This window comes from Monodon monoceros, unplaced genomic scaffold, assembly GCF_005190385.1.
Source record: "Monodon monoceros isolate NGI ecotype Baffin Bay Population unplaced genomic scaffold, NGI_Narwhal_1 Super_Scaffold_10, whole genome shotgun sequence".
Lineage (NCBI taxonomy): Eukaryota > Metazoa > Chordata > Mammalia > Artiodactyla > Monodontidae > Monodon > Monodon monoceros.
The window spans coordinates 49712164-49739266 of NW_021703766.1; the positions used below are offsets into that span (position 1 = coordinate 49712164).

The following is a 27103-nucleotide window of genomic DNA, read 5'->3' on the forward strand; positions in this document are numbered from 1 at the left end:
GACAAAGTGAGAGTGGCATGGACATATATACACTACCAAACGTAAAATAGATAGCTAGTGGGAAGCAGCCGCATAGCACAGGGAGATCAGCTCGGTGCTGTGTGACCACCTAGAGGGGTGGGATAGGGAGGGGGGGAGGGAGGGAGACGCAAGAGGAAAGAGATATGGGAACATATGTATATGTATAGCTGATTCACTTTGTTATAAAGCAGAAACTAACACACCATTGTAAAGCAATTATACTCCAATAAAGATGTTAAAAAAAATTACTGAAAACAGAAAAAATGATCAGATGCCAGTGTGAGTTCTGAGTTCTGGGAGGGAGTTTGGGAAACCCTTTTTATAGCCTCAGTGGCAGCCTGCGAAGGGAGAAGAACCCGCTCTGAATTAGGAAGCAGGAGTGTGGGGAATAGGTAGCCAACATTATGGCCTTGGCCAGGTAATATCACTTCTGGACTGGAGTTATCTTCTCTGGAAAGTGGGTTGGACTTTTTTTGAATATGTAATAGTGATGGTGTTAATGAGCATCTGCTGTGTACCAGGTGCTATGAGAATATGATAGGGAACAACCAGACGAGGCCCCCTGCTTCTGTTCCAGTAGTATCGTCCCACCCAGTATTGGGTGGGTTAGTCCCTTCATCAGCCTTAAAATTCTGTGATCTGGAGGACGGGGCACCAATCTCTGCCTGGGATTGTTGTGAGAATTAAATGGGAAAGTGCTTTGAAGATTATAAAGTGCTCTTCTCTTATTTATCAATATTTTGAGTACCCTCCACCCACCCCCATCTTTGACCTATAACTTAAACAGATTAAAAATGTTTAAAATGTGTATGAAGGTCACTGCCAGCATTTTTACATTAGCCAATCCCCAGTGAGGTTTTCATGCCATATTGTAAGCACATTAACATAGGAAGATTGGATAGAAGCTTTTTGCACCAGTAGGAGTATGAACTAATGATCCCAGGGTTTAGGTAGAGTCAGGCACTTAATTCTTTCCATTATAAGTGAATCCCTTAACAGGATTGGGATATAGATTTGTAATACCATCTTCCCCAACTAAAAATGTATTTGAGGAGAGTACATTTACTTATGAATGTTTCTGATTTTTTTTTACGTTGGGTTTGTTTCAGCCTTTTAATTGAGTTCTGTTTTTTTTCCCCCTGAAGATTTCAGGCTGTCTCTTAAATCCTTTATTTTATTTATTTATTTTTGGCTGTGTTGGGTCTTTGTTGCTGTGCGTGGGCTTCTAATTGTGGTGGCTTCTCTTGTTGCAGAGTGCAGGCTCTAGGCATGCGGGCTTCAGTAGTTGTGGCGCGCGGGCTTAGTTGCTCCACGGCATGTGGGATCTTCCTGGACCAGGGCTCAAACCCGTGTCCCCTGAATTGGCAGTTGGATTCTTAACCACTGCGCCACCAGGGAAGCCCTGTCTCTTAAATTCTTAAATGCAATTTCATGCTGGTGAAGGCTGCATGTTGGGGAAATCAAACTTCTCTACTGATATGGGGCGTTTGACCATAAATTCAGGAGACAGTTTTTCTTCAAGTGCTTGCATTTTGTGATTAGGATGAAAATTTTTTTTTTTTTTTTTTGGCGGTACGTGGGCCTCTCACTGTTGTGGCCTCTCCCGTTGCGGAGCACAGGCTCCGGACGCGCAGGCTCAGCGGCCGTGGCTCACGGGCCCAGCTGCTCCGTGGCATGTTGGGATCTTCCCGGACCGGGGCACGAACCCGCGTCCCCTGCATCGGCAGGCGGACTCTCAACCACTGCACCACCAGGGAAGCCCCTAGGATGAAAATTTTAAAGCACAACTCCCTTGTCTTTAAAATTGTCCCTGAACCCTCAAAACAGAGCAAATGATGCAATTAGGATGCAATCCATTGCCTGTGGGTTTCAAGGGAAATCATTTTCTACACAATTCGGAAGCTCATGGTTAAAGGCAAGATTCCTTTTATATCTGGTGAATTTTGTCAAAAATGACCTAATAAGGTGAGATTCTTACCTTGAGGCTAGAGTTTTTGAGTTTTAAGCAATGCTGTGAAATTTCTAAGATAGCTCTGATTTATGAATAAAATGTCACTTCTGATTCATTCTTTGAGACGTTTCTTTTCTTTTTTTCCTTGAAACTTTAAATGGAATTGACTTTGTTTACACTATTCTGGTGTTTTTCACTTTTGGTGAAAGGAAAGACTTCCATCCTTTCCTGCTGTCTCCTGTGTTGCGTCTTAACTCTGCTGTTTGTGAGTTCTTGGGATTGAGATAAAAGATGAATTTTTACCTACCCACTGATTTTTTAGTGTAGATATTTTAATTCCTTTAAATTTGAGACTGACTTTCTTTCCATAGAATTTAATTTTATGATTGTCCTTATTGGGGGCTAACCGCCTCAGGATTCATATGAACACAGCAGTCTGATCAGTAAGGAAGATGCTTCTTCCAGAGCCTTTAAAGAGTATTTCTATAATAGTGGAGTCACATAATTACTTTTTTTTTTGGTGACTTTTCAGGTGTACTTGCTGTGTGAGTAGAGATCAATTTTTGCAATGGGTTGAGAAAAAAAAAATGAGGTTGAATTCAAGGGCAGAAATTTATAGCATCTTCTCCCTTACATTGTTTGAGAACTGAAGAAAGGTGCAAGTACTTGTGTTTTCTCACAATTTAATGCTCAGATGACTGAAGTCATATTAATTCTTAATTGCAAATTACTGAAGTTTAAAGACAACCATTTTCCATCAAGTCTCATTTTGGGAATGGTCTTTGTGGATAAAACCACGAGAGACATTCTGTTTCTTCTGAGTCTTGGGTGACATCAGTGTGCCCATTGAGGAGACAGCATATTGAATCCTGACCTACTTTCCCTTCCCAAGTGGGTTTAAGAAGCCGTAAGACAAGGTATGTAATAGTACTTTGAGCAACATAAGGCGCATGCACATTTTTATGGGGAGCATATTATTAAAGTTTTGCCTCGAGGTAGATAAAAGCCTGTTCCTCTTACAGTGGAGAGCTCTGCTGAAATAGCAAACGGATTATAGCGATAGTAGCCCCTGTTTTCTCCAGAAAGCTCAAGCTGCACAGCTGTTTTTGTCCGTTCAGCCTTTGCAACACTGCAGTGTTGGGGTTAAGCCATGTGCATAGGTTTCAGAAGCAGGCAGCTAGGGCCACACGAAGCTGGGTGATCTAGAATGAGTTGCTTGACCTCTCTGAGGCTGTTTTCTCATCTGTAAAATGGGGATTATAATTGTACCTGACTTGGGTTATTGTGAAAAATGATATGAAATCATATATGTATATTGTTTATTTGGTACTGTGCCTGGCTCATGAATATTTGCTATTATTACTTGTATAAAAGAGAGATGACTAAATGGGAAAACAACTAGTGTAGGCGTGTGTGTGTATTTAAAGGCAATTCTAGTGCATTTTCTGTTCCATCATTTACCCCACATACTGTGCAATGGGAAGACTTCATGTTGGCATGGGACTCCTGCTCTGTCCTTTTATTTCTCATCTGGCCCCAAGAAGGCCTTCAGTAAATGTTAACTAAGTGATGAACCTGAAGCCCCTCATTGTGAAGTGCTGGCTTAATTATCAGAGAAAGATGTGATTTCCTGTGGTAATTGCTAGATAGATTTTTGTATATTCCAGTTTGTTGAGAGTTGATTATCTATGAAGCATTCAGTAAATCCCATTTTATCAGACCTTTTCATTTTCCAGTCTCTGAAAGGAATTTATTGTGCCTAACACTTGAAAAATGTTTATATTGGGTTGTACAGCATGGTTTCCTGTGGTAAGGTTGTTAGAAGTAGTAATGGACTGGCTAAAAATGTTAAAGCATTTATCTGTTAGGTTTGTTGGCAGATGAAGTATGAAAATGACAACAGCTGATGGCCCAGTTTCATCAGTCAGCCTGGAAATCAGTGAGAATCAAGCTTCTTTGTGCTCTGGTTGGAGGTTATATCTTCTCTAAGGTTTCCATTTCGTGAAACATTTTTTTGTTAATGGAAAACTGGGTCAGCAGGTGATGTGATGAAGGGCCATAGGTGTGGTTTTAATAATTGTTAACCTCCAGAGTTACCGGGTTTTTCTTTGGCCTTTTAAAAAATGTACACTCTCTAGCACCTCTTACCTTTATCTAGGCTTAAAATAATACCTGAAATTGAATTTAAGATAAGACTTAGAGCCGTCTAAGTGGCCTCTGAGCAGGTTGGAAACACGGACTTTCAGGAGCTGGAGGCTTGCATCTGCTCTGGATTGATTCAGTTCTTCATCCTTCTAAGAAAGGTGAACTGTGTTCTGGGCAGTTTTTTGTAATGGGGTTTTCAGGCTAGATGTTTAACAAAAAAATAGAGACCCTCATCAGAAGTAGAGGTTTGAGGGTGGCTTCGGCAAAGAGGAGGCAAAAGTCCCTACCTCATGTGCCAATTGAACTCCTCCGCCTTCCTTCCCTAGTGGCTGCATTTCAGGACTTGAAAGAGCTTTGGAATCCTTTGTTGAGTGCTTTGGGTGAGATTTGTATTCAAGTTGCTTTTTAGAACTAGGCTATTTGCTTGGCCTTCACCCCCAATCTCTGTGAATCCCACAGCTGTATAACAGACATCAGTCAGACACCAGACATCTAAGAAGTACCTCCTGTGTGTGAGGTTCTGGGGAAACATAGAAGGAAACACATAGAAGGATTCTCTCTATTCCCTAGAAACTCAGTGAGTCAAAGAGAGAAGCGATACTGACTTCCTTTAAAAAAAAAAAAGTACACCTAAATAAATATACAGCTAAACTAGCATTTTAATCTTTAGAACTCAAAAATGACATTGTAATGTACCTAGGGAGACATTTTATAGGATTTCATTTTATGAAATTAAAAAAAATTGGTGGTCTTCATTCTTTCGACATTTTATGTTTTTTCATTTAGTTGATATTACTATTTTTATTTCTTCATTATCTGCTGTTGGATCAGTTATTGTCCAATCAGGAAAGTGGGAACCACTCTAGATACTTCAAGCAGAGAGGGATTTGTTACAGAGGTGGTGGAAGGGCTGGAGGAGCAAAAGGAGGAAAGGAGGTGTGTGGTGGGGAGCACAAGGGAGAAGGGGGTTCTTAGCCAAAGATCAGAAAGCTGCCTTTGGGCTGGAGCCCAGGAGTCTGCACTCACAGATGAGCTTGGAGCCATATTGCCACAGTTCAGCAGGAACCCAGAAACCAGTGCTCCGCTGATGCTGCTGGAACCCGTGGTGTGTGTGCAGTTGCCTGCAGTCCTCCACAGTTGCTCGTTGCTGCTGCAGACATAACCAGAAGCAGGAAAAGTGTTGTATCCCTCTTCCTGCCATCCAGTCTCTAGCCTTTGGCAGATTCTTAACTGGAAGCCAGCTAGCAAAGGAGCCTGGGAAATGTAGTTTGCAGGCTTTCAGTTCTGGTGATACAGAGAAGAGTATAGAAAGTGTAGGTATGGCCAAATGAATGCTAGCATTACTTGGGAATGATGAATTTGTCATAGTGGACCTGAGCGGAGAAGGCATTATTTTAAACTGATAACATTCAGATAGGTGGAGAAGTGTAATGGCATTCCAGCTAAGGGGTATAGCCTGGGTAGAGGTGTGAAAGCAGGAATGTACAAGGCAGGTTCAGGGAACAGTTTATCTGGAGCTTGGAATTCTTATTGAAGGATAGTTGGAAATAAGGTTGGAAAGGTAGGTTGGAGTCAAATTGGGGTGGAGGTGTTGCGACAAAACTGTTCTAAAATTAACACAGAGCAATGCTTTGGCCTGGGAGAGACCAGTGAGGAAACACACATGATAGTCCAAGTTTTGGAATAGCAAGGACACAACTAAGGCCACGGTAGTGGAGTTGGAGAGGAAAATGCAATCCGAGATAAGCTTTTAACTATCAGTGGGTTGGGGCAAGCCATTGGAAGAAATAATGAATTCTCATTTTCTGTTAGTTTTTCCACATAAATTGAATGTGTTAATTACTTTAGGATCTTTGAAGGTCTCTGTTCTCTCCTTTTTATGCTTTTACCTCTCTCTGGGATGGTACCTTAGTGAGTAAGACTCATCATAATATTGTGTGGATCTGTCTCAAAGTGGCACTAAATTAACTCTGGTCATAAACTTTATTAGTAAATCTGAAACCTGTGTAACCTCTGCAGGGGCCTTGATAACTTGAGGTGACACTTTTATTACTTCGGGACACCTTTTTGGCTTTTTCTTTAGACACAAATTCACGTATCCCATTCAGCAAGTAATTATTGAGCCGGGTATTATGTGCGGTACTGAGGTTGAATGGGGAGGGGAATAGATATGACACTAGGTCCCCATCTTCTTGGAGTCAACAATTTAACAAGAAACACTTTAAAGGAAAAATATTACCGGGCCTTAAGAGTCTTTTTTTTTTTTTTTTAATGCGGTACGCGGGCCTCTCACTGTTGTGTCCTCTCCCGTTGCGGGGCACAGGCTCCAGACGGGCACGCTCAGCGACCATGGCTCATGGGCCCAGCCGCTCCGCGGCATGTGGGATCTTCCCGGACCGGGGCACGAACCTGTGTCCCCTGTATCGGCAGGCGGACTCTCAACCACTGCGCCACCAGGGAAGCCCTACCGGGCCTTAAGAGTCTTTGTAGTTGCTGTTTACCTGGAACCAGCCTCCTACATTATTAACTCCCTCACTTTTCTGTTTTGTAATTGTCTGTTACCCTTTGTTAGAATATGAACTCCAGGAGGGCAAGGATCTTTGTCTCTTTTGTTCATTGCCATATCCCCAGTGCCTAGTGTAGTGCCTGGCACAATAGTAGGTAATTTACAAAGGCTTAGTATTTTTTTGTTGAATGGTTGAATGAGAATAAGTGAATAGGGGCACCCAGGGAACTGAATAAAGGCCACAGTGGTTAGAGTCCCTGAGAAAGAAGTAGAGTGGTGGAGATGAGATCACATAGGGATGTATAAGAATTGGGGGTTTTATTAGAAGGGCAGAGGGAAGCTCTGAGGGATTGTAAGCAGGAGATCAGTAAGAACAGATCTGTACTTTAAAAAGATGATTTGCTACTCTACAGAGTATGGATTGCAGAGAGCAAGAGTAGGGTGGGAAGAACACTTGACGCTGTAGGGATCTAGCTTCCCTGGAAGCAGATATGTTTTCTTTCTCAGCTGTTGAGTTTGAGTGTCTGTTCCAAGGGTAGGGGTTGATTGTTATCAGTCTGATTATAATTGCATGCACTTAGGTTATCATTAGCCCCAAGAGACCTACCTGTCTCCTTGAAGAACATCATTGTCCAAGGATCCTGCTGACGGAAGAAAGCTGTCAAGACAGCTTGGCTGTTAGATGCCATTTAACTAGTTTGTGTCTGTGTGTGCCTCCCCTCCCCTCCCCTCCCCTCCCCTCCCCTCCTCTCTGTGAGATTTAATGACCTAGTTAGGGAGAAAGTCCAGGCCTCTTGGCTACTCTCCAAGTGTTCTACCACTAAAATGTTGATATTACCTTTCTCAGAATTCTTCTGAATCATTTGCAGGCACTGTAAGTGGTTTTTTAAACTTTGATTTTGCCACTTTAAAGACTTTGTACTAGTACTTTTCGCTGTAGGAATTTGAGTTGCTGTGGTTACTTGAGGAAGGCCTTTTCACTTGCCTTTGCTGTTTTTTTTATATATATATATGAATTTATTTTATTTTTGGCTGCGTTGGGTCTTCGTTGCTGTGAGCGGGCTTTCTCTAGTTGCGGCAAGTGGGGGCTACTCTTCGTTGTGGTGCACGGGCTTCTCATTGTGGTGGCTTCTCTTGTTGCGGAGCACAGGCTCTAGGTGCATGGGCTTCGGTAGTGGTGGCCCGCGGGTTCTAGAGCACAGGCTCAGTAGTTGTGCCGCACGGGCTTAGTTGCTCCGTGGCATGTGGGATCTTCCCGGACCAGGGCTCAAACCCGTGTCCCCTGCATTGGTAGGCAGATTCTTAACCACTGTGCCAACAGGGAAGCCCCGACTTTGCTTTTTAAAACGGAGTTGAGTAGCCTGTGATAGGTAGGAATGTTTCTGCCTCCTGATGTGTTAGTTGGCAAAGTAGTAGAGGCAGCCCTTAATAAAGGTCACTTTGGAAGAATATTATTTAGGTACTTAGCATTCTTGGCATTCTTGTGGAATGATACAGGTTTGGCCTTTTTATTAAGTTCTTAAAATCGAATGGTCTTTAATTAGAAGCAGGCACATATAAAACTTTGTGACTCCAGACAACACTGGTTTTACTGTATTAGATTGTAGAGTGTGGTTTGCGCCTGTAGGAATATGGGTTTTGGAGGAGGAATCAAGAAGGGGCGTGAAAAGGCTGTATCGAACACGTTCTAGCCCTGTCCAGGCCATTGGCTTACTGCAGCCTTAACTGTGTGGAATGTGGACATACAGCTTTCAAGCTCAATTGCCTTTTGATTGCTCCTGACTAGGCTTTTAGTTCTCATGATTCAACTGGTTGAGTTGAGCTTTTGTTAGGTAGTCAATACGGAAAATGGAGTTCAGTAGCTTAAGTTTTTTTAACTCATGTAATTATAAGACTTGACAAGCCATGATTACATAGATTTTAATTGTCATCTTTGAAATGGTCTGCTCTAATGTTTTAAATAAGACAGTGGAGGAATATATACATTCAAGGACTGACAAGTTATTACAACCACCCCTGCCCGCCCCACCTCCAAAAATAAAAACAGTGAGAGAAATCCCACCATACTGTATATGTATTGTGTAACATTCTTCACTGGGCAAAAAGGCTCAGGAAAGTGTATATTATCTCTTCATCCAAGTGTAACTCGGGATGTCCTTAATGAGGAAGACCTGAAGGCCTGGTGTGTTTGACAGAGTATTTTGGTATAGACACGTTATGTAAGTTTACAGGCTGACACCTGTGCTGTTTAGGGGAGTTGATAGCCAGAGGGATCATCCTGTTATGGACAACAAAATTAAGCCCCTGACAGGCTCTCTTAAACACAGTGGGTTTTCTGAGCAGAAAGTTGAAATAGCAGTTGGATTGCAGGAGCGAGTGAGTGGTCTGAGGAGTTGGGAAGATACGTGCAGAAAGTGAAGGAGCTTGGTTGAGTCACCTCTGTTCATTACCAGATCCTCTCTTCCTTCTGCAGACTATGGTAGTCACCTTAGCCATGTTATAAAAGTTTTCATTTAAGCATAGCTGATGCTGTAGGTAGTTGAAGTCAGTCTGCTGACAAGGTTTTAAAATGGTGGTATATTTTTCTATTCTGTTCTTTCTAGTGTGAGTTAGAAATCAGTAGCTATTTCTTGTACACTGATTTTAAGACTTTTCCAAAGAAAGTAGCTGTGATATGTTCCCAGGGCCATGTGTAACCTGGGGAGTGGGAGGTGAGGTCAATGAGGGAAACAGTCAGTGGGTTTATGTTGGGATGAAACAGTGTGAGTGTTATGTGCACAGGTAACTGAGACAGGTATGTTGTCACCCAATGTAAGTATATTTTTGATAATTTGAATTCAGAGACATTGTTTTCTGAATAGCAGCCAAATACATGAGGTCAAGGTGATTTCCTCTTGTAGGTAGGACAGCTGTCATGGAAGAGTAGGTTGAACCTGTTTTCCTTCTTAAGTATGAGGGCTGAAGTAGTGGTAAGAGATGACTCATTAGTTTTCATGAAAATTACTGGCCAAGGACTTTCAAGGAATGGTGGTTGATAAGGAGGAACTAGTTACTATTCTGGTCTGTTATCTAAGGGAAAATCATGAAGCTAGCATTTTATAGAAAATGCTATTTATTAAATTCCTTATATGACTACAAGTGTTTTCTTAGTTATTTTTGGACTCCTCAACAGGACATGTTACTTTTATAGTTTGAAATTTATCTTGAAGTAATGGGTAGTAGATAGGTGCTATATGGAACATATAGCAGAAGCTCATGAAAGTATACATATGATGAGGGACAGAGGTTGTTTTTGTCCCCTTCCTGATCATTTTGATTCTCGGATTTCATTAACCTTATGAAAAGGGTTTCGTTAACCCATGGCAGAGAGTGGTGTGTAGAAACAGCCCTGGGGTGGGGTGGGGTGGGGTGGGGAGACGCGGGAGAGGCCCTAGCACAGGTCTGACGGCAGCTTCTGTGACTTCCCTTTTCCTCTTTAGCTTCCTCATCTGTTACCTGAAGGAGTTGGCTGACAGCTCTCGACAGCTCTCCACAGCTCTGCATTCAAGGAGCTTTCGTTTGGAGAGACAACAGATTGGTTCATCTAGAAGTCTTTTTAGTTGTTAATCCCAAGAAGAATCTTAGGAATTTTTTTTGGCCAGTTTTCTTCAGATTTTGCTTCTTATTTATCTGCCCTTTCCCCTTGGCCGACTCCCTTGACAGTGAGACACAGGGTCATCGGTTTAAGTATGGGAAGGAAATTATGGCCTTGAGCACAGTCAGAAAGAATCTGGCTCTCAGGCACTTCCTGTGAGCCACCACTAAATTACAAGACTGAGCCCTGACAAGGCTTTTCAAAGGGGCACTTACACCACCACTGTGTCAGCGTTTCCGTCGTAAGCAGTTGTTTTTCACGGTACTTACTATGACCAGGTTTGAAGTGGCCTTTACACGGAAGGCATTTACCCAGTAGGGTGAGGGTATAATATCAGAGAGAGAGGTGGAGGGAGGGGGAGAGTACAAAGATTGCTTTCAGAATTCCCTCTTTCAGCCCAGACTGACCAAGCCATTCTTGCTCAGAATCCTGGGGGTTCCTCAGAGGATGAAGTCTAGACTCTCCTTATTGTGACAGGGCCCACCACAAAACAGGTTTGCCCCCGACCTCTCCCACCATACGTACCTTATGCTCGCCATTCCAGTTCTCTGGCCAGGACAGCATGTTAGAGCAGGAGGGCAGGCCTGGCGGAGGTGGGGAGGTGTTAGACCTGGACCTGTCAGACGGGCACCATCCCTTACTAGCCAAGTTGTTTCCCTTCTCTCTGTCTCGGTTCTCACTAATCTGCATAAGTTTCCTGAATGAGAAGAGAAGGGAGCCTTTCCCGGACAGACAGGAGACTCTTTTTGACTCTTGACTCTTGGCAAAATCTTGGGAATTAGACCACCAAATGTCTGCTTATTAAATTGGTTTTTGAACCATGAAGTTTTTTGAGCTTTTTAAAAAGCTATAGAAGTTGAAAAAATTCTTTTCTTTGTATGTGGAATCCCAACATATAAAATAGATCAAATTGAGTTGCTCTGTTTTAAGGCCGGAAGGTCTGGTGTTCCACCTGTTCAGCCTTCTCCATAGCCCTGAAGATCTGCCAGTTACATCTGGGGCCCTCCAGGGCACTGCTCCTCAACTGTTCTTCTCATTGGTACGTGAGGATTAGAGTCACCTGTTTGACAGGACCCCAGGCAGAGAGGCCTAGTATACAAGGGAGAGAATCCCAGTGGTTGAGAGAGGGGTGTGTTCAAATCCCAGCTCTACTTCCTAGCTATGTGAACCTGTGTTTCTTCATTTCTCTGAATTGTATCCTTTTTTAAAAACTGTAGAGAAAAGTGTATAAAGCATGTACAGTCTGAACAATTATGAAGTGAATACCCTACCCGTGTAACCAACCCAGGTCAAGAAATAGAACAGAAGCTCTGCTCGTATCCTTTTTCTATCGTACCTCCTTTCCTAGCCTCAAAGTAGGAACCTGAGATATGCTTTTCAGATAGTGAGGTGATAAATATTTGAGTAAGAAATATTTTTCATAGTACCTTTTTGTTAATAGTGCCTACGTGTAACATCTTCTCATTCAGAAAATCCATTTTGTGTTAAATGTATTAATTCATAAATCCATCACCTCTAGAAGATAGGGATAAACACCTCAATTTAGCAGATTTTCAAATATGATGAATTGAGCCTAAGGCATGATTTTGTGCTAATTCCAGCCTCCTTCCCATGTTCTGTCTTGTAACTGTTCATTTTCCATTTCTCTCAGACCTCTGCTTTTAACTTTATTTGAAGCAAGGCAAGTATATAAGTAAGTGTGGAGGCTAGAAAATGGAAAGGAGAAATATAAGTGTTGGTTTACTAGTGTGAGTCCTAAGTAATTTCTTTAATCTGTGAATTCAGATTGTTCCCTACTAAAATTTGCTGGATTTACTTATGTTTCTCTGTGACCATTGGTCTTATCTTCAGTACAGGTGAATTAAATAAAACCAACTGTTCTTATTAAAAAAGTTCATACATGTGGCATAATTTTTATTACTAGCAGCAGTCTGCTTTAGGACTGGCAACTTATAGAATAATGCAAATGAGTAGTGAGGAATAATTAGAGATAATGGGTTGAAATCCTCATGTCATCTTAGACTGCCACCAGGGGAACAGAATAGTAAGGCTTACTGTTGGACTTGAAAACAAGCCGACCTATTTTTCCCAATTGACAGAAATGCCTGTTTCTTCCTCTGCAAGACACATTTGGCTGGACGGTACCTCCACTTTTGTATATTCAGATAAATTGTTTTGGAGAATGTTCTTTCAAAAAAACTTTGTTTTTTTCTACTGAACTTTAAAAAAAACTGAATAGATCAGAAGTGCTCAGAAGCAACTGCTGAGATAATTTTATAGGTTTTCTTTACCATTTCAAAACTCAATGTAAAATTGGCCCAAATACCAGGAAATTCAGAGGTAAGATGTGGCTGCGTTTTTTTTGTTTGTTTGTTTTTAAACATCTTTATTGGATTATAATTGCTTTACAGTGGTGTGTTAGTTTCTGCTTTATAACAAAGTGAATCAGCTATACATATATGTGGCTGTGTTTTTGTATCTTGGTTTGGTAGGAATCTTAGCTCACTGTATTAATGGTAGATAGGCTGTGATACCAAGGTGGATTCGAGTAATTTCAGTTTCCAGTTGGCCTTGGTGTTGCATTTCCTTTGGCGTGGAATATTTCTGCAGGTTATCAGAAATTGTGTGTTGTTATTGTTCTTAATATAGGTAACCCAGAGAAATTGTGCTGCATTAGTGAGAAAGATTTCTCAGCCTTCACTTTTGTCTTTGTTTATAGTTGCTTTGATCAGATAGCCTGATCAGAACTCCAGAGTTACCTGAGAGAAAGCTGCTGAGGATAAAGTTTAAGGAAGTGCTTTTGCTGAAAGCAGCTCCCTTCATTCATCAGGGGAATTTGATTTCATCCTGTGAATAACTTGGCTTAGAAATTTTGTTTCTTTGGGACCGGCTTGTGGAGTTCTGCATGAGAACTGTGTCATGGTGAAAAATGGGCTATTTGCTTTATTCTGTGTGGGCCGGCTATGATGGTAGGATAACGGAGCTGTGTTTTTCTACGCTGGAATTTGAGGTACCTTTACCAGGGTTTGGGGGGAAGATAAATCAAGAGGCGCATTGGGACTTCCCTGGTGGTCCAGTGGTAAAGAATCCGCCTTACAGTGCAGGGGACACGGGTTGATACCTGGTCAGGGAGCTAAGATCCCACAGGCCACGGGGCAACTAAGCCTGTGCGCCACAACTACTGAGCTCTTGCGCCGCAGCTAGAGCCCACGTGCCACAAACTACAGAGCCCACGTGCCCTGGAGCCTGCTCACCACAACTAGAGGAGAGAAAACCCACACGCCGCAACTAGAGAGAAGCCTGCGCACTACAACGGAGAGCCTGTGCACCTCAACGAAAGATCCCGCGTGCTGCAGCGTAGGCCCAGTGCAGCCAAAAATAAATAAGTAAATAATAAATCTTAAAAAAAAAAAAAAAGCATTAAAAGACATTTGTAAAAATTATATATGTGATGTCAGAGAATCTTTCATAGCTGTTGTTTAAAAAATTAACTTTGGGCCAAATTATTTTCAAAAGAGTCATCTGAGTTATCAGTCCTTGAAAACTGTTTTTGATCCCTTTTCTTCATTGGGCCCTCTGGAGAGTGCTGGCCATTGCATAGCACATAGTAAGAGCTGAGTGCACATACATACCCATTGTCCAAGAATAGCCCATCTGTTGTATGAGAGTACATGTTTCAAGACCAGATGGTGAAACACTTAAATCAGTCTTTCCAAAGATCCAGATGACCCATTTCAGAGATTTCCTGTACCCAGAGCCCTGGGGATATAGCAAGATTCTGTGGCTTTGAGGAAATCCTCCCTCCTACGCTAAACAGGAGTAGGTGTATGTAGCCTGTGCTAGTGGGAGCAACCACCAGTACTATTCTGGGCAAATATTTGCTGTTTGCTTCCTTTGTAAAATCCGTGGCTTTCTGCCCCTTCCCTACCATGTTATTTGAATTTGCATTGGACTGAACGGTAGAAATATAATTGCCATATTCAAATGGTGTTTTCTTTCACGTTAAGATGATCATCTCCTTAGACTGTGTTAATTTGTTCGGTGTGGAGTTGAGGTAGCAGTGTTACCAACAATAAGTAACACTGGTGGGATAAAAGATTATTTTCACGTTAGATTCTCACAGGTAAAAATACAGTCTGTTCATAGTCTGAGCCCTGCTGACCTTCTTGTCTTCTACCTTCCACGGACAAAAACTCTGTGCCAGTCAGTATGTCCCAAAACGTATCTGCTGCTGTTCCATTTTGGTCACCGTCATTCATACCCTTTCATGTCTTTAGAATACCTGGGCCATCTCTCCAAGCCCTGCCAGTCTTTTATGTACCAATTCAGATTTTAATTCTGCTCTGACACCATTCCCAGTCTATCCCACCATTCCCAGTCTATCCCAGATCTGAATGATCCCCTCTTCCTTTCTCTGGATCCCAGGAAATGGTCTATGCTATTTATTTTTTATTTATTTATTTTTAAATAAATTTATTTACTTGTTTTTGGCTGCATTGGGTCTTCATTGCTGCACACAGGTTTTCTCTAGTTGCGTTGAGTGGGGGCTACTCTTTGTTGCAGTGTGCGGGCTTCTCATTGCGGTGGCTTCTCTTGTTGTGGAGCACGGGCTCTAGGCACGCGGGCTTCAGTAGTTGTGGCACGCGGGCTCAGTAGTTGTGGCTCGCGGGCTCTAGAGTGCAGGCTCAGTAGTCATGGCGTATAGGCTTAGTTGCTCCTTGGCATGTGGAATCTTCCCGGACCAGGGCTCGAACCCGTGTCCCCTGCATTGGCAGGTGGACTCCCAACCACTGCGCCACCAGGGAAGTCTGGTCTATGCCATTTATTGTCTGTGATCTAGTTATTTTTTAAGTTAAAATATTGTATCTCTAGTAAATTATTAGATTCTCACCAGCAAGGACAGGGTCCTGTTTCTTCTTTGTTTCATCACATTGTCTTAGATATAAATATGTATTTGATTTGGTTGATGGACAGTTCAGTTCTTAATTCTAAGGATTAGAGACTAGAGTGATACAAAAATGGTTAACGTCTCTGAAATATTATGAAGGAAGGAGAGAATTTAGCTGCTCTGTAACTGGGGCCATCAAATGGCCTACGTTTCTCTTTTATTCAGTGTTAGAGGCTGTGTTGTGCTTGTTAAGTTCGATGTTGTCATTTCAGATGTAGTCATTTCAAAAGATACTTCTCATGCGGTAAAGAGATGAGCGGAGCAAGGGCATTTCTTCACGTTTCAATAGAAATCACACAGAGGAAGTGAAGACTCCCTCTGTATTTTGGTGTCAGATTTATAAGGATGATAATTCCTATTTATAGCTAAATACTCTGATGCATCATTTGTGCACATCACTAACTCTAAGGTTCTGTAAATTTATTTGGATTTCACAGATGAATTAATTGGATAAACGAGGACCTTGGATTCCACTTCCAACTTTAATTTCTTTTTGTGAAGGAAAACAAACAAAAACCGTAGGAAATTTTACTTTAACATTTAATAATGTGAAAATAGAAACATTGGGTTTTTAAAGACTATTTTGTTTAAATTCAGTGGTTCAGTAGACCAGAGAGTCGTATTCTCTTCTTACTGGAGCTTTTTTTTTTTTTTTTTGCGGTACACGGGCCTCTCACTGTTGTGGCCTCTCCCGTTGCGGAGCACAGGCTCCGGACCTGCAGGCTCAGCGGCCATGGCCTTGGCGCTCCGCGGCATGTGGGATCTTCGCGGACTGGGGCACGAACCTGTGTCCCCTGCATCGGCAGGCGGACTCTCAACCACTACGCCACCAGGGAAGCCCTTACTGGAGCTTTTATATCGCATCCTTCCTGGCCTGTTTGGAAAGTAAATTCCTCTGAAAAATTCTTAAGGAGTCTTTCTTACAGGGAAAATGCTTCCCGCTTAGATCCCTTCCTTTTGTTCTTCCCCTCCCCTCTGTAGAGCAGTGAGTCTTATCATGTATCTACTTAATGCAGACATTTTAACCAGCTGTTGATGGTAATTCATAGTTTTGAAAATCCATTCAGAAATTTAATGTGTTTAGAAGTATGAGGTATTAAGGACATTTAGAAAATGCTCTGCTTTCTGTTAAATTAAAATGCGTATTTCCATTCCATTCTCCTATTGGAATTAAGAAAAATTATGGTAACAAGGATTTTGCTTCCTTTGGTAGTAGCTCACTATGAAATTATTTCCTTATATTATCCTATATATAATTATTATACAGTGTTATATTATTATTAGTTTGGTGGTGTTCTGTATATGGTTGTTCGAAACGAAATGCATTTTCAGAATTTGTTGGCTAGTCTCACAGGCAGAGAGAGTAGTTTTGGTTATGAATACTGGTGGTATGTAGATCTGTGTCTTAACAGGGCATTCTAGATCACAGAGCCCAGAAACATTTCCTCTTGGGGGTGGGGGTAGGGGGTGTGAGGTTGCGGATGGAAGGGTGAAACACACACTGGGCTGCTGAACTTGAGCAGTCATAGTAATGCTGGATCACAGTGGCATTTCTGTGTCCTATGAAATGTGTACTATCTTGGGAATGTTACCTCTTCTTGCCCTGGGTGTTCTGTAGAGGTGTTAAAAAAGAAAACACCCCTCTTCCTACCTTCCAGTTGAGGCGCTCTTTGTGGAGCTACTGTCTTGGTTAAACAAGTCAAATAACTCCTGAAGCTTGGTGACAAGTTCTAAAAAAGCTCTCAGATGTTTGTATTATGGTTTTTTTTGTTTGTTTTTTTGATGTGGACCATTTTCAAAGTGGAAATTGAAAATTACTGAATTTGTTACGGTATTGCCTCTGTCCTATGTCTTGGTTTCCTGGCTGCAAGGCATGTGGGATCCCAGCTCCCCGACCAGGGATCGAACCTGCACCCCCTGCATGGGAAGGCGAAGTCTCAAGCACTGGACCGCCAGGGAAGTCCCTGCATTATGTTCAGCCTATATTTGTGACAAAGAATTGAAAATACTCCTGGAGTATTTTTCTTCCTGAAGAAGTGGACTTATGGCTTCAAATGTGAAGCTAAATGTTAGGTTCTGTGTTTTTATTTTTCTAATACAAGTAGCTCAGTAAAGCTTAAAGATAAAAGGAGTTACTGGTTTTTTTTTAAATTAATTATTTTTTAAATTTTTTGGCTGCACTGGGTCTTCGCTGCTGTGCACGGGCTTTCTCTGGTTGCGGCGAGTGGGGGCCACTCGTCGTTGTGGTGCGCGGGCTTCTCACTGCAGTGGCCTCCCCCATTGTGGAGCACGGGCTCCAGGAGCGTGGGCTTCAGTAGTTGTGGCACGAGGTCTCAGTAGTTGTGGCACGTGAGTTCTAGAGCGCAGGCGCAGCAGCTGTGGCGCATGGACTTAGTTGCTCTGCGGCATGTGGGATCCTCCCAGGCCAGGGCTCGAACCCGTGTGTCCCCTGCATTGGCAGGCGGACTCCCAACCACTGTGCCACCAGGGCAGCCCGGAGTTACTGTTTTAAAGAATACTTTTTTCCTCCTCTATTGTAACTCTTCAGTTTTAAAAGGATTAGTATTGGCAAATTATTAGAATGGGTGTTCAGATTTTGCTGTTTGAGTAGCTTAGTTGCCCACCAGTTCCCTTAGATTTACACTCTGAAGACATTGCGAAGTCTTGGACATGCCCTGTCTTCTACTTTCTCTTTCTTTGTGGTCTTCAGATCATTAAATTTAGTGACTCAGCTAATTTTTTTTACCCACCTCTTAGAAAAGTTGAACGTGTTTGTGACCAAGCACTTAAGGTTATTTCCTTTAAACCAAGTGTTTGAGACGTTTTTAGATTTATAACAGTCTTTGTTTACCATGTAATTCAGTCCAGTTGAGGAACTAGTAAAACTGCATTATCTAGACATCAAAGACAGACATGTAAGAAGAGTATACTTATACCAGGGAAACTGTTAGATTTCTAACAAGTGGAAAGTTACCAGGTGTCCAAAAATTAACCACTCCCATGCCACTTAATTCTCATTTTTGTAGCTTTTTTAGCTCAGCCAGCAGCATTCTGGGTTTAAAATATCAGTTGCTCCATTCTTGAGAGTCAAGAGTGTGTTCTTTTCTGTAGCGTCCTTCAGATAGCTGAGACATTGATTTGAATGGACTAAATAGGATATCCTGCCTAAAGAAAAATTGTAAGGAACAAGGTGTTGAATGGACTATGCATTTTAGTTTAGTTCAAAATTAAACCAATATCTTTATTTCTTGAGGTTTAAGAGCAGGTTGGGGTTTTGTTTTCCTGAGATTTCTGTGAAGAGGTAGATTATTCGGCCCACTTTACAGAGGGTAAGTGGGATGATTTGCCAGCTGCATGCAGCAGTTGCTTGAAGTAGGACCTGTGTCGCCAAGTTGCATTTCAAGATTGGTCAAGTGGGTGGCCTTGGCTCCTGCCAGACCCTGGGATGAGGAATGATAGAGAAGGGCTCTGTTAGGTGAGCACCCTTGACTTCCTTAAACCTTCGTCAGCATTCCTACCTGAGACTCTGTTAAAGCCTCATTAAAACAAAAATTGTAGGGACTTCCCTGGTGGTGCAGAGGTTAAGAATCCGCCTGCCAATGCAGGGAACACGGGTTCGAGCCCTGGTTCGGGAAGATCCCACATGCTGTGGAGCAACTAAACCCGTGTACCACAACTACTGAGCCTGCACTCTAGAGCCCGCGAGCCACAACTACTGAAGCCCGCGCACCTAGAGCCTGTGCTCCGCAACAAGAGAAGCCATCGCAATGAGAAGCCCACGCACCACAACGAAGAGTAGCCCCCGCTGGCCGCAACTAAAGGAAGCCCTTGCGCAGCAACCAAGACCCAACACAGCCAAAAATAAATAATAAACAAATTAATAAATTAAAAAAAATTGTATATGTGTACTACAGAATAATGTGCAAAAAGCACTTTGATTTCATATAAATCTTTCCTTTTCAGGTATTTCAGAGGATGTGTGTAAGCATGCTTTAGATGTTCATAAGCGTCTTATAATTTTACTTATGTACGCAATCACCTAGGGAGGTGGGGGATGGGGAAGGTTGGGGTTTTTTTCTCTTTCCCATAGCTGTCCCGCTTGCTCCTCCTGAAGTCTGGAGCTTGGCTTCCATAGGAGCATGCCAGTAGGTTATCTGGAGGCGATTACTTACAGGCATTGAGATTTCTCTTTTGAGAAATGGTCAAACGATTTTTACATACCATCTAGCCACATTTTGTCTCCATAGAGGGTTTGGCTTTCTGGGTTATCAAAGGAAGACACGGATTTTTGAGAAAGGTCTTTGACCTTTCAGGGTTATCATCATAGGGGACAGTTGTGCTCTCCCATTTGTTGCCCCCTTGTATCAGTCAGAATAACGTATCGTGGTCTGACTTCCTGTGGCACCTCTTGTGAGATAGGCTCGCAGAAGAATATGAAGGTTGTGGAAATGCTGGGTTCCTACCAAGCCTAAATGAGATTCAAAAGAAAATTGCTGTTTATTTTAAATTCTCTTTGGAGTGTCTCGGGAGACTTCATTTGGCTACAGCTTCAGCAATTGCACAGTTATATTTACGTGTGGAAGTAGACTGCAGTGCAGTATAAACTGTAGCAACCAGAAGAACATTTATGTAGCGGCAGCCAAAGACTACATATTTTACTTATTTCAGCTGGAAAGCTGCTAAAGACTTTGTAAGACATCATCATAACATTTTATGACTTCAGCTATTCAAACTTTAGATCCTTTAAGGTGCCACTTCACAGCCACAGTCTGTGACTCCCCATAGCCTTTGGGGAAGAATCGAAGCTCTTTGAAAGTGGCTTAATCTGGTCCCTGCCTACTTGCTAATGCATCTCACCCATCTCCCCATACACGCTTAAGTTCAACTGGTTCTCGCATGGGGAATGAATGCCCTTTTCTGGAGAGAGAGGAGCCTGCAACATTTCAGCCCCTCTACTTTAGGTCTCGCCTGAGATGGAACTTCCTCCAGCAAGGCTTTCCTAAATCTAAAAGGCTGGGTTTGGGGACCCTTTAATAAGCTCTAATAGTCATTCATTTATTCATTCCTTCAGTAAATATTTGTGTCAAACATGTTCTCGTAGCTTGAGGACACAGAGTGAAGAAGGCAGGGGTAGGCCTTACCCTCACAGGGCTTACGTTCTCGTCAGGGAACCACCCATATTCATACCCTTCAAAAAAACAAAAAAACCTTTTATTTGGAAATAATTACAAACTTAGAGAAGTTGCAGAAATTAAAATAGCACAAAGGAATATCCTGTACATTTTACCCAGATTCACCTGTTGTTAATATTTTACCTTGTTTGCATTCTTAGTCTCTCTCAATATATAGGTGTGATTTTTTTTTTTTGGACCAGTCACATACATTATGGTCTTTTCCCTCTGAATACTTCAGTGTGTATTTCCTAAGAGTAGGGCTTTTCTCTCACATGATAGTTATAAACTTCATAAATTTACACTGATAGAATACTTTTATCTAATTCCATTCATAGTCCAGTGTTATTAATTGATCTAATGATGTTCTGAATAGCCTTCCTCCTCCTGCCCCTCCACCCCCGCCCCATACAGAATTCAGTCTAGGGTCAGATAATTGCATTTAGTTAGGATGTCTCTGTAGCCTCCTTTAATCTGGAATATTTATTTACAAAGCCATTCTCTGTCTATTATGACTCTGATTTTTTTTTTTTTTTTAAGTACAGAAATGCACACACACACACACACACACACCCCACCGGCCGTAATAGAATCTTGCTCATTTTGTTTGTCTGATGTTTCCTTGTGATTAGGTTGAGGTAGTGCATTCTAGGCCATCATACTGCACAGTGATGTTGTATCCTCCTGGGGTATCACATCTGGAGACCTGTGATGTCCTTCTGGCTCTTTGGTGGTGATAATTTTCATTACCCAAAGTGCTGCCCAGTATCTCCACTGTGTAATTAGTGTGTGTTTGTTTTCCTTCTTCCATTGGCAGCTAATAAGTAGTCTCTCAGGAGACCTCATTTCTGCGCAAGATCCTGCTCCTCATCAAAACTCCCCCCACCCCCGATCAGCATCGAGTGATGATTCTTGTCTGATCCAGGATTATGAACTCAAGTTCCTACTTTTGCAGTGGATTGTAATTCATTACTGTACTGTTACTGTATTATTTTGATGTTCAGAGTGTCCCAGATTTGACCAATGGGTGCCCCTTCAAACTGGCTCCTGTGTCCTTGTGAGGTACCCTATCATTTTTTCAAGCACTTCCTTCCTTTCTTGTACAATAAGATGTTCCAGGCTCATATTGTACCAACCCTGCCCTAGCTCTGGAATCAGCCATTTTTCCAAGGAGCTTGCAAGCCCTTGTTTTAGCCCTTAGCACACTGCTTACTTATGTGTCTTCCTCCATTAGATGACATTGTACCTCTGAGGGTACACAGATGTCAGTTTTTTTTTTTTTTTAAATAATTGTAAACTGCCTTGCTTTGTAGATTGCCTTTAGTGCAAATGCTTTGGCTGTTTCACCACTTCTTACATTCTTTGCTGTTGGCAGATTCTCGTTTTTATTTATTTTTTTATTTTTGGCTGCGTTGGGTCTTCATTGCTGTGCTCAGGCTTTCTGTAGTTGCGGCGAGCAGGGGCTACTCTTCGTTGCGGTACGCGGCCTTCTCATCGCGGTGGCTTCTCTTGTTGCGGAGCATGGGCTCTAGGCATGTGGGCTTCAGTAGTTGCAGCAGGTGGGCTCAGTAGTTGCAGTACATGGGCTTAGTTGCTCCACGGCATGTGGGATCTTCCCGGACCAGGGCTTGAACCTGTGTCCCCTGCATTGGCAGGCGGATTCTAAACCACTGCGCCACCAGGGAAGTCCAGATGTCAGTCTTATTTGCTCTTATGTCTTTACCCAACTTAAGGCCTCGTACATTTGATGTTCACTATGATTATTTGTTGAACAATAAAATTGACTTTTCCTATTGTTTGGTGATTAAAATTGTTTTCAAAATTATGATGCTGATTGGTTTTCTTTTTTCCTCCCCCACCTAGGAAGAAATGTTGGCTATTTGGTGATGAGAAGTGGCAAAAACTAACCTCGTACTGGTATACAAGCACGATGAGATCTGACACTTTTGCTTCGTGGGCAGCCAGTCCCCACTGATAATGTGGGGAAGCCATTGGGTCCACTGGAAAACACTAATCTGATCTTGGAAGTAGCTGATTGTGGCAGGATGTGTCGACGATGATGATGGCAAGAAAGCAAGATGTCCGCATTCCCACCTACAACATCAGTGTGGTGGGATTGTCTGGGACGGAGAAGGAGAAGGGCCAGTGCGGCATTGGGAAGTCTTGTTTGTGCAACCGCTTTGTGCGCCCGAGTGCTGACGAGTTTCACTTGGACCATACCTCTGTCCTCAGCACCAGTGACTTTGGTGGGCGAGTGGTCAATAATGACCACTTTCTCTACTGGGGAGAAGTTAGCCGTTCCCTGGAGGACTGTGTGGAATGTAAGATGCACGTTGTGGAGCAGACTGAATTCATTGATGATCAGACTTTTCAACCTCACCGGAGCACGGCCCTGCAGCCCTATATCAAGAGAGCTGCTGCAACCAAGCTCGCATCAGCTGAAAAACTCATGTACTTTTGCACTGACCAGCTGGGGCTGGAGCAGGACTTTGAGCAGAAACAAATGCCAGATGGAAAGCTGCTAATTGATGGTTTTCTTCTTGGTATTGATGTTAGCAGGGGCATGAATAGGAACTTTGATGACCAGCTCAAGTTTGTCTCTAATCTCTACAATCAGCTTGCAAAAACAAAAAAGCCCATAGTGGTGGTCCTGACTAAGTGTGATGAGGGTGTGGAGCGGTACATTAGAGATGCACATACTTTTGCCTTAAGCAAAAAGAACCTCCAGGTTGTGGAGACCTCAGCAAGATCCAATGTAAATGTGGACTTAGCTTTCAGCACCTTAGTGCAACTCATTGATAAAAGTCGGGGAAAGACGAAAATCATTCCTTATTTTGAAGCTCTCAAGCAGCAGAGTCAGCAGATAGCTACAGCAAAAGACAAGTATGAGTGGCTGGTGAGTCGCATTGTGAAAAACCACAATGAGAATTGGTTGAGTGTCAGCCGAAAGATGCAGGCCTCTCCTGAATACCAGGACTATGTCTACCTGGAAGGGACTCAGAAAGCCAAGAAGCTATTTCTCCAGCACATCCATCGCCTCAAGCATGAGCATATTGAGCGCAGGAGGAAGCTGTACCTGGCAGCCCTCCCACTAGCTTTTGAAGCTCTTATACCCAATCTAGATGAAATAGACCACCTAAGCTGCATAAAAGCCAAAAAGCTCTTGGAGACCAAGCCAGAATTCTTGAAGTGGTTTGTTGTGCTTGAAGAGACACCGTGGGATGCCACCAGCCACATTGACAACATCGAGAACGAGCGGATTCCCTTTGACTTAATGGATACCGTCCCTGCGGAGCAGCTGTACGAGGCCCACTTAGAGAAGCTGCGGAATGAGAGGAAAAGAGCTGAGATGAGAAGGGCATTCAAAGAAAACCTGGAGACCTCTCCTTTCATAACTCCTGGAAAGCCTTGGGAAGAGGCCCGCAGTTTTATTATGAATGAAGATTTCTATCAGTGGCTAGAAGAATCTGTATACTTGGATATTTATGGCAAACACCAAAAGCAAATTATAGACAAAGCAAAGGAAGAGTTTCAGGAGCTGCTTTTGGAATATTCGGAATTGTTTTATGAGCTGGAGCTGGATGCTAAGCCCAGCAAGGAGAAGATGGGTGTCATTCAGGATGTTCTGGGGGAGGAACAGCGATTTAAGGCACTACAGAAGCTCCAAGCGGAGCGTGATGCCCTTATTCTGAAGCACATTCATTTTGTGTACCACCCAACAAAGGAAACATGCCCTAGCTGCCCCGCCTGTGTGGATGCTAAGATCGAGCACTTGATTAGTTCTCGGTTTATCCGACCATCTGACCGGAATCAGAAAAATTCACTTTCTGACCCCAACATTGATAGAATCAACTTGGTGATCTTGGGCAAGGATGGCCTTGCACGAGAGTTGGCCAATGAGATTCGAGCTCTTTGTACAAATGATGATAAGTATGTAATAGATGGTAAAATGTATGAGCTCTCCCTGAGGCCAATAGAAGGGAATGTCAGGCTTCCTGTGAACTCTTTCCAAACACCAACGTTTCAGCCCCATGGTTGTCTCTGCCTTTACAATTCAAAGGAGTCTCTGTCCTATGTGGTGGAGAGTATAGAGAAGAGCAGAGAGTCCACACTTGGCAGGCGAGATAATCATTTAGTCCATCTCCCTCTGACCTTAATTTTGGTTAACAAAAGAGGAGACACCAGTGGAGAGACCCTGCATAGCTTAATACAGCAAGGTCAGCAGATTGCTAGCAAACTTCAGTGTGTCTTTCTCGACCCTGCTTCCGCTGGCATTGGTTACGGACGCAACATTAACGAAAAGCAAATCAGTCAAGTTTTGAAAGGACTTCTGGACTCCAAGCGTAACTTAAACCTGGTCAGTTCTACGGCTAGCATCAAAGATCTGGCTGATGTTGACCTGAGAATTGTCATGTGTCTGATGTGTGGAGATCCTTTTAGTGCAGATGACATACTCTTTCCTGTCCTTCAGTCCCAAACCTGTAAGTCTTCCCATTGCGGAAGCAACAACTCTGTTTTACTTGAACTACCAATCGGACTACACAAGAAGCGCATTGAACTGTCTCTTCTTTCATACCATTCCTCATTTAGCATCAGAAAAAGCCGATTGGTCCATGGGTACATTGTTTTCTATTCAGCCAAACGTAAGGCCTCCTTGGCTATGTTACGTGCCTTTCTTTGTGAAGTGCAGGATATTATCCCCATCCAGCTGGTTGCACTCACTGACGGCGCTATAGATGTCCTGGATAATGACTTAAGTCGGGAACAGCTGACTGAGGGGGAGGAGATTGCTCAAGAAATTGACGGAAAGTTCACAAGTATCCCCTGTAGCCAACCCCAGCATAAACTTGAGATCTTCCACCCATTTTTTAAAGATGTGGTGGACAAAAAGAACATAATCGAGGCTACTCATATGTACGACAATGCTGCCGAGGCCTGCAGCACCACAGAAGAGGTGTTTAACTCCCCCCGGGCAGGCTCTCCGCTCTGCAACTCAAACCTGCAGGATTCTGAAGAAGATATCGAGCCCCCTTCTTATAGCCTGTTTCGAGAAGACACGTCACTGCCCTCTCTGTCCAAAGACCATTCTAAGCTCTCTATGGAACTGGAGGGAAATGATGGGCTGTCTTTCATCATGAGCAATTTTGAGAGTAAACTGAACAACAAAGTACCTCCGCCAGTCAAACCAAAGCCTCCTGTCCATTTTGAAATTACAAAGGGGGATCTGTCTTATTTAGACCAAGGCCATAGAGATGGACAGAGGAAGTCTGTGTCTTCTAGCACCTGGCTACCTCCAGATGGGTTCGATCCTTCTGATTATGCCGAACCCATGGATGCTGTGGTCAAGCCAAGGAACGAAGAAGAAAACATATACTCAGTGCCCCACGACAGCACCCAAGGCAAAATCATCACCATTCGGAATATCAACAAAGCCCAGTCCAATGGCAGTGGGAATGGTTCCGACAGCGAAATGGACACTAGTTCTCTAGAGCGAGGACGCAAGGTTTCCATCGTGAGCAAGCCAGTGCTGTACAGGACGAGATGCAGCCGGCTGGGGAGGTTTGCTAGTTATCGAACCAGCTTCACCGTGGGGAGCGATGATGAGCTTGGGCCCATCCGAAAAAAAGAGGAGGATCAGGCATCCCAGGGTTATAAAGGGGACAGCACCGTCATTCCATATGAGACAGATGAAGACCCAAGGAGGAGGAACATTCTTCGCAGCCTAAGAAGGAACACTAAGGTAAGACCCAAGTTTAGGCGTGAGTTATAGGAGTGGCTTGCACAGTGCCTTGGTAAGAGTTCATTGATGATGATGAAGATCTTCAAGGACAGCTTACTCTGGTAAAAAACTGCCCTGGGTGTGTGTGTTGTGTGTGTGTGTGTCTTTACTCTTTGACTTAGCATTAAAAAATAAGCAGTGTCTCAGATAGCTACTACTGGTAGCTCTCAAGTGGTGAGGGCTTGGGATAGATAGCCTGAGTTGTCTTTGTCCAAAACAATAGTTAGACAATTACCAAAATGAGCAGATCATGCAGAACTTGTCAGTGTCCTGACAAACAGCCAGGCCAGTGACAGTGTGCTTGGCCTTTCTTCACTTAAACAGCAGAACCCAGAATCACAGTCCTCAGTCTTTGAGAAGCAAACATTTCATCCGTACATCTCTTAAATGCTCCTTTTCCCCCTTGCTGCTCTGTAAAGGTTGCTGCATTTTAGATTAGGAAAAATTAGATGGTTATTTTATTTACACACATAAATCAGTGAAGGGTCTTCAAGTACCTAAATGAATAATAATCTTGTCTCTTTGCATTATAAACCTGTCCCGTGTTTGTAAAATTGGAGTGCCCTCCAGCTCCTTGAGTGAGTTGTTGCTGCTATCAGTGAGAGCTTCGGATTTGATTTAGGAACCACAAGTGGGGCAGGAAGGGGAAAAGAAGGAAAAAGTAAACCATGTGTGTTAGGAATGTCAGGCCTGCTGTCGGATGTAGAGGAAACAGCCCCAAATGTAGGAGCAAATGAAGTCTCTTTATCTTGCGTGGAATTGCGCTGTGCAGGGCAGTGTGCCCTGTCCTCTTGGGCTTAGGCTTTGAGATAGAAAAGGTATTTCTCAACTTTATTTTTTCCCCATTTAGAGTAGGGGAAATACCTTTATGTTTTTCAGAGAAAGACATCTTGGTGAGACACCACAACAGAACCCTGTCAACAGACTCTGTTACGTGCGGGCCCGCCC

General features: G+C 43.0%; 1 protein-coding gene across 1 annotated transcript in view; it reads left to right on the forward strand.

Moving 5' to 3' along the window:
• Positions 1–27103, forward strand: part of ARHGAP35 (Rho GTPase activating protein 35) — a 118655-nt gene that overhangs the window by 21350 nt on the left and 70202 nt on the right. Inside the window, exon 2 of the mRNA XM_029211604.1 lies at positions 22240–26116. Coding sequence (XP_029067437.1) covers positions 22433–26116 — 3684 coding nt within the window. The 5' untranslated portion in view covers positions 22240–22432. The remainder of the gene's footprint in view (positions 1–22239; positions 26117–27103) is intronic.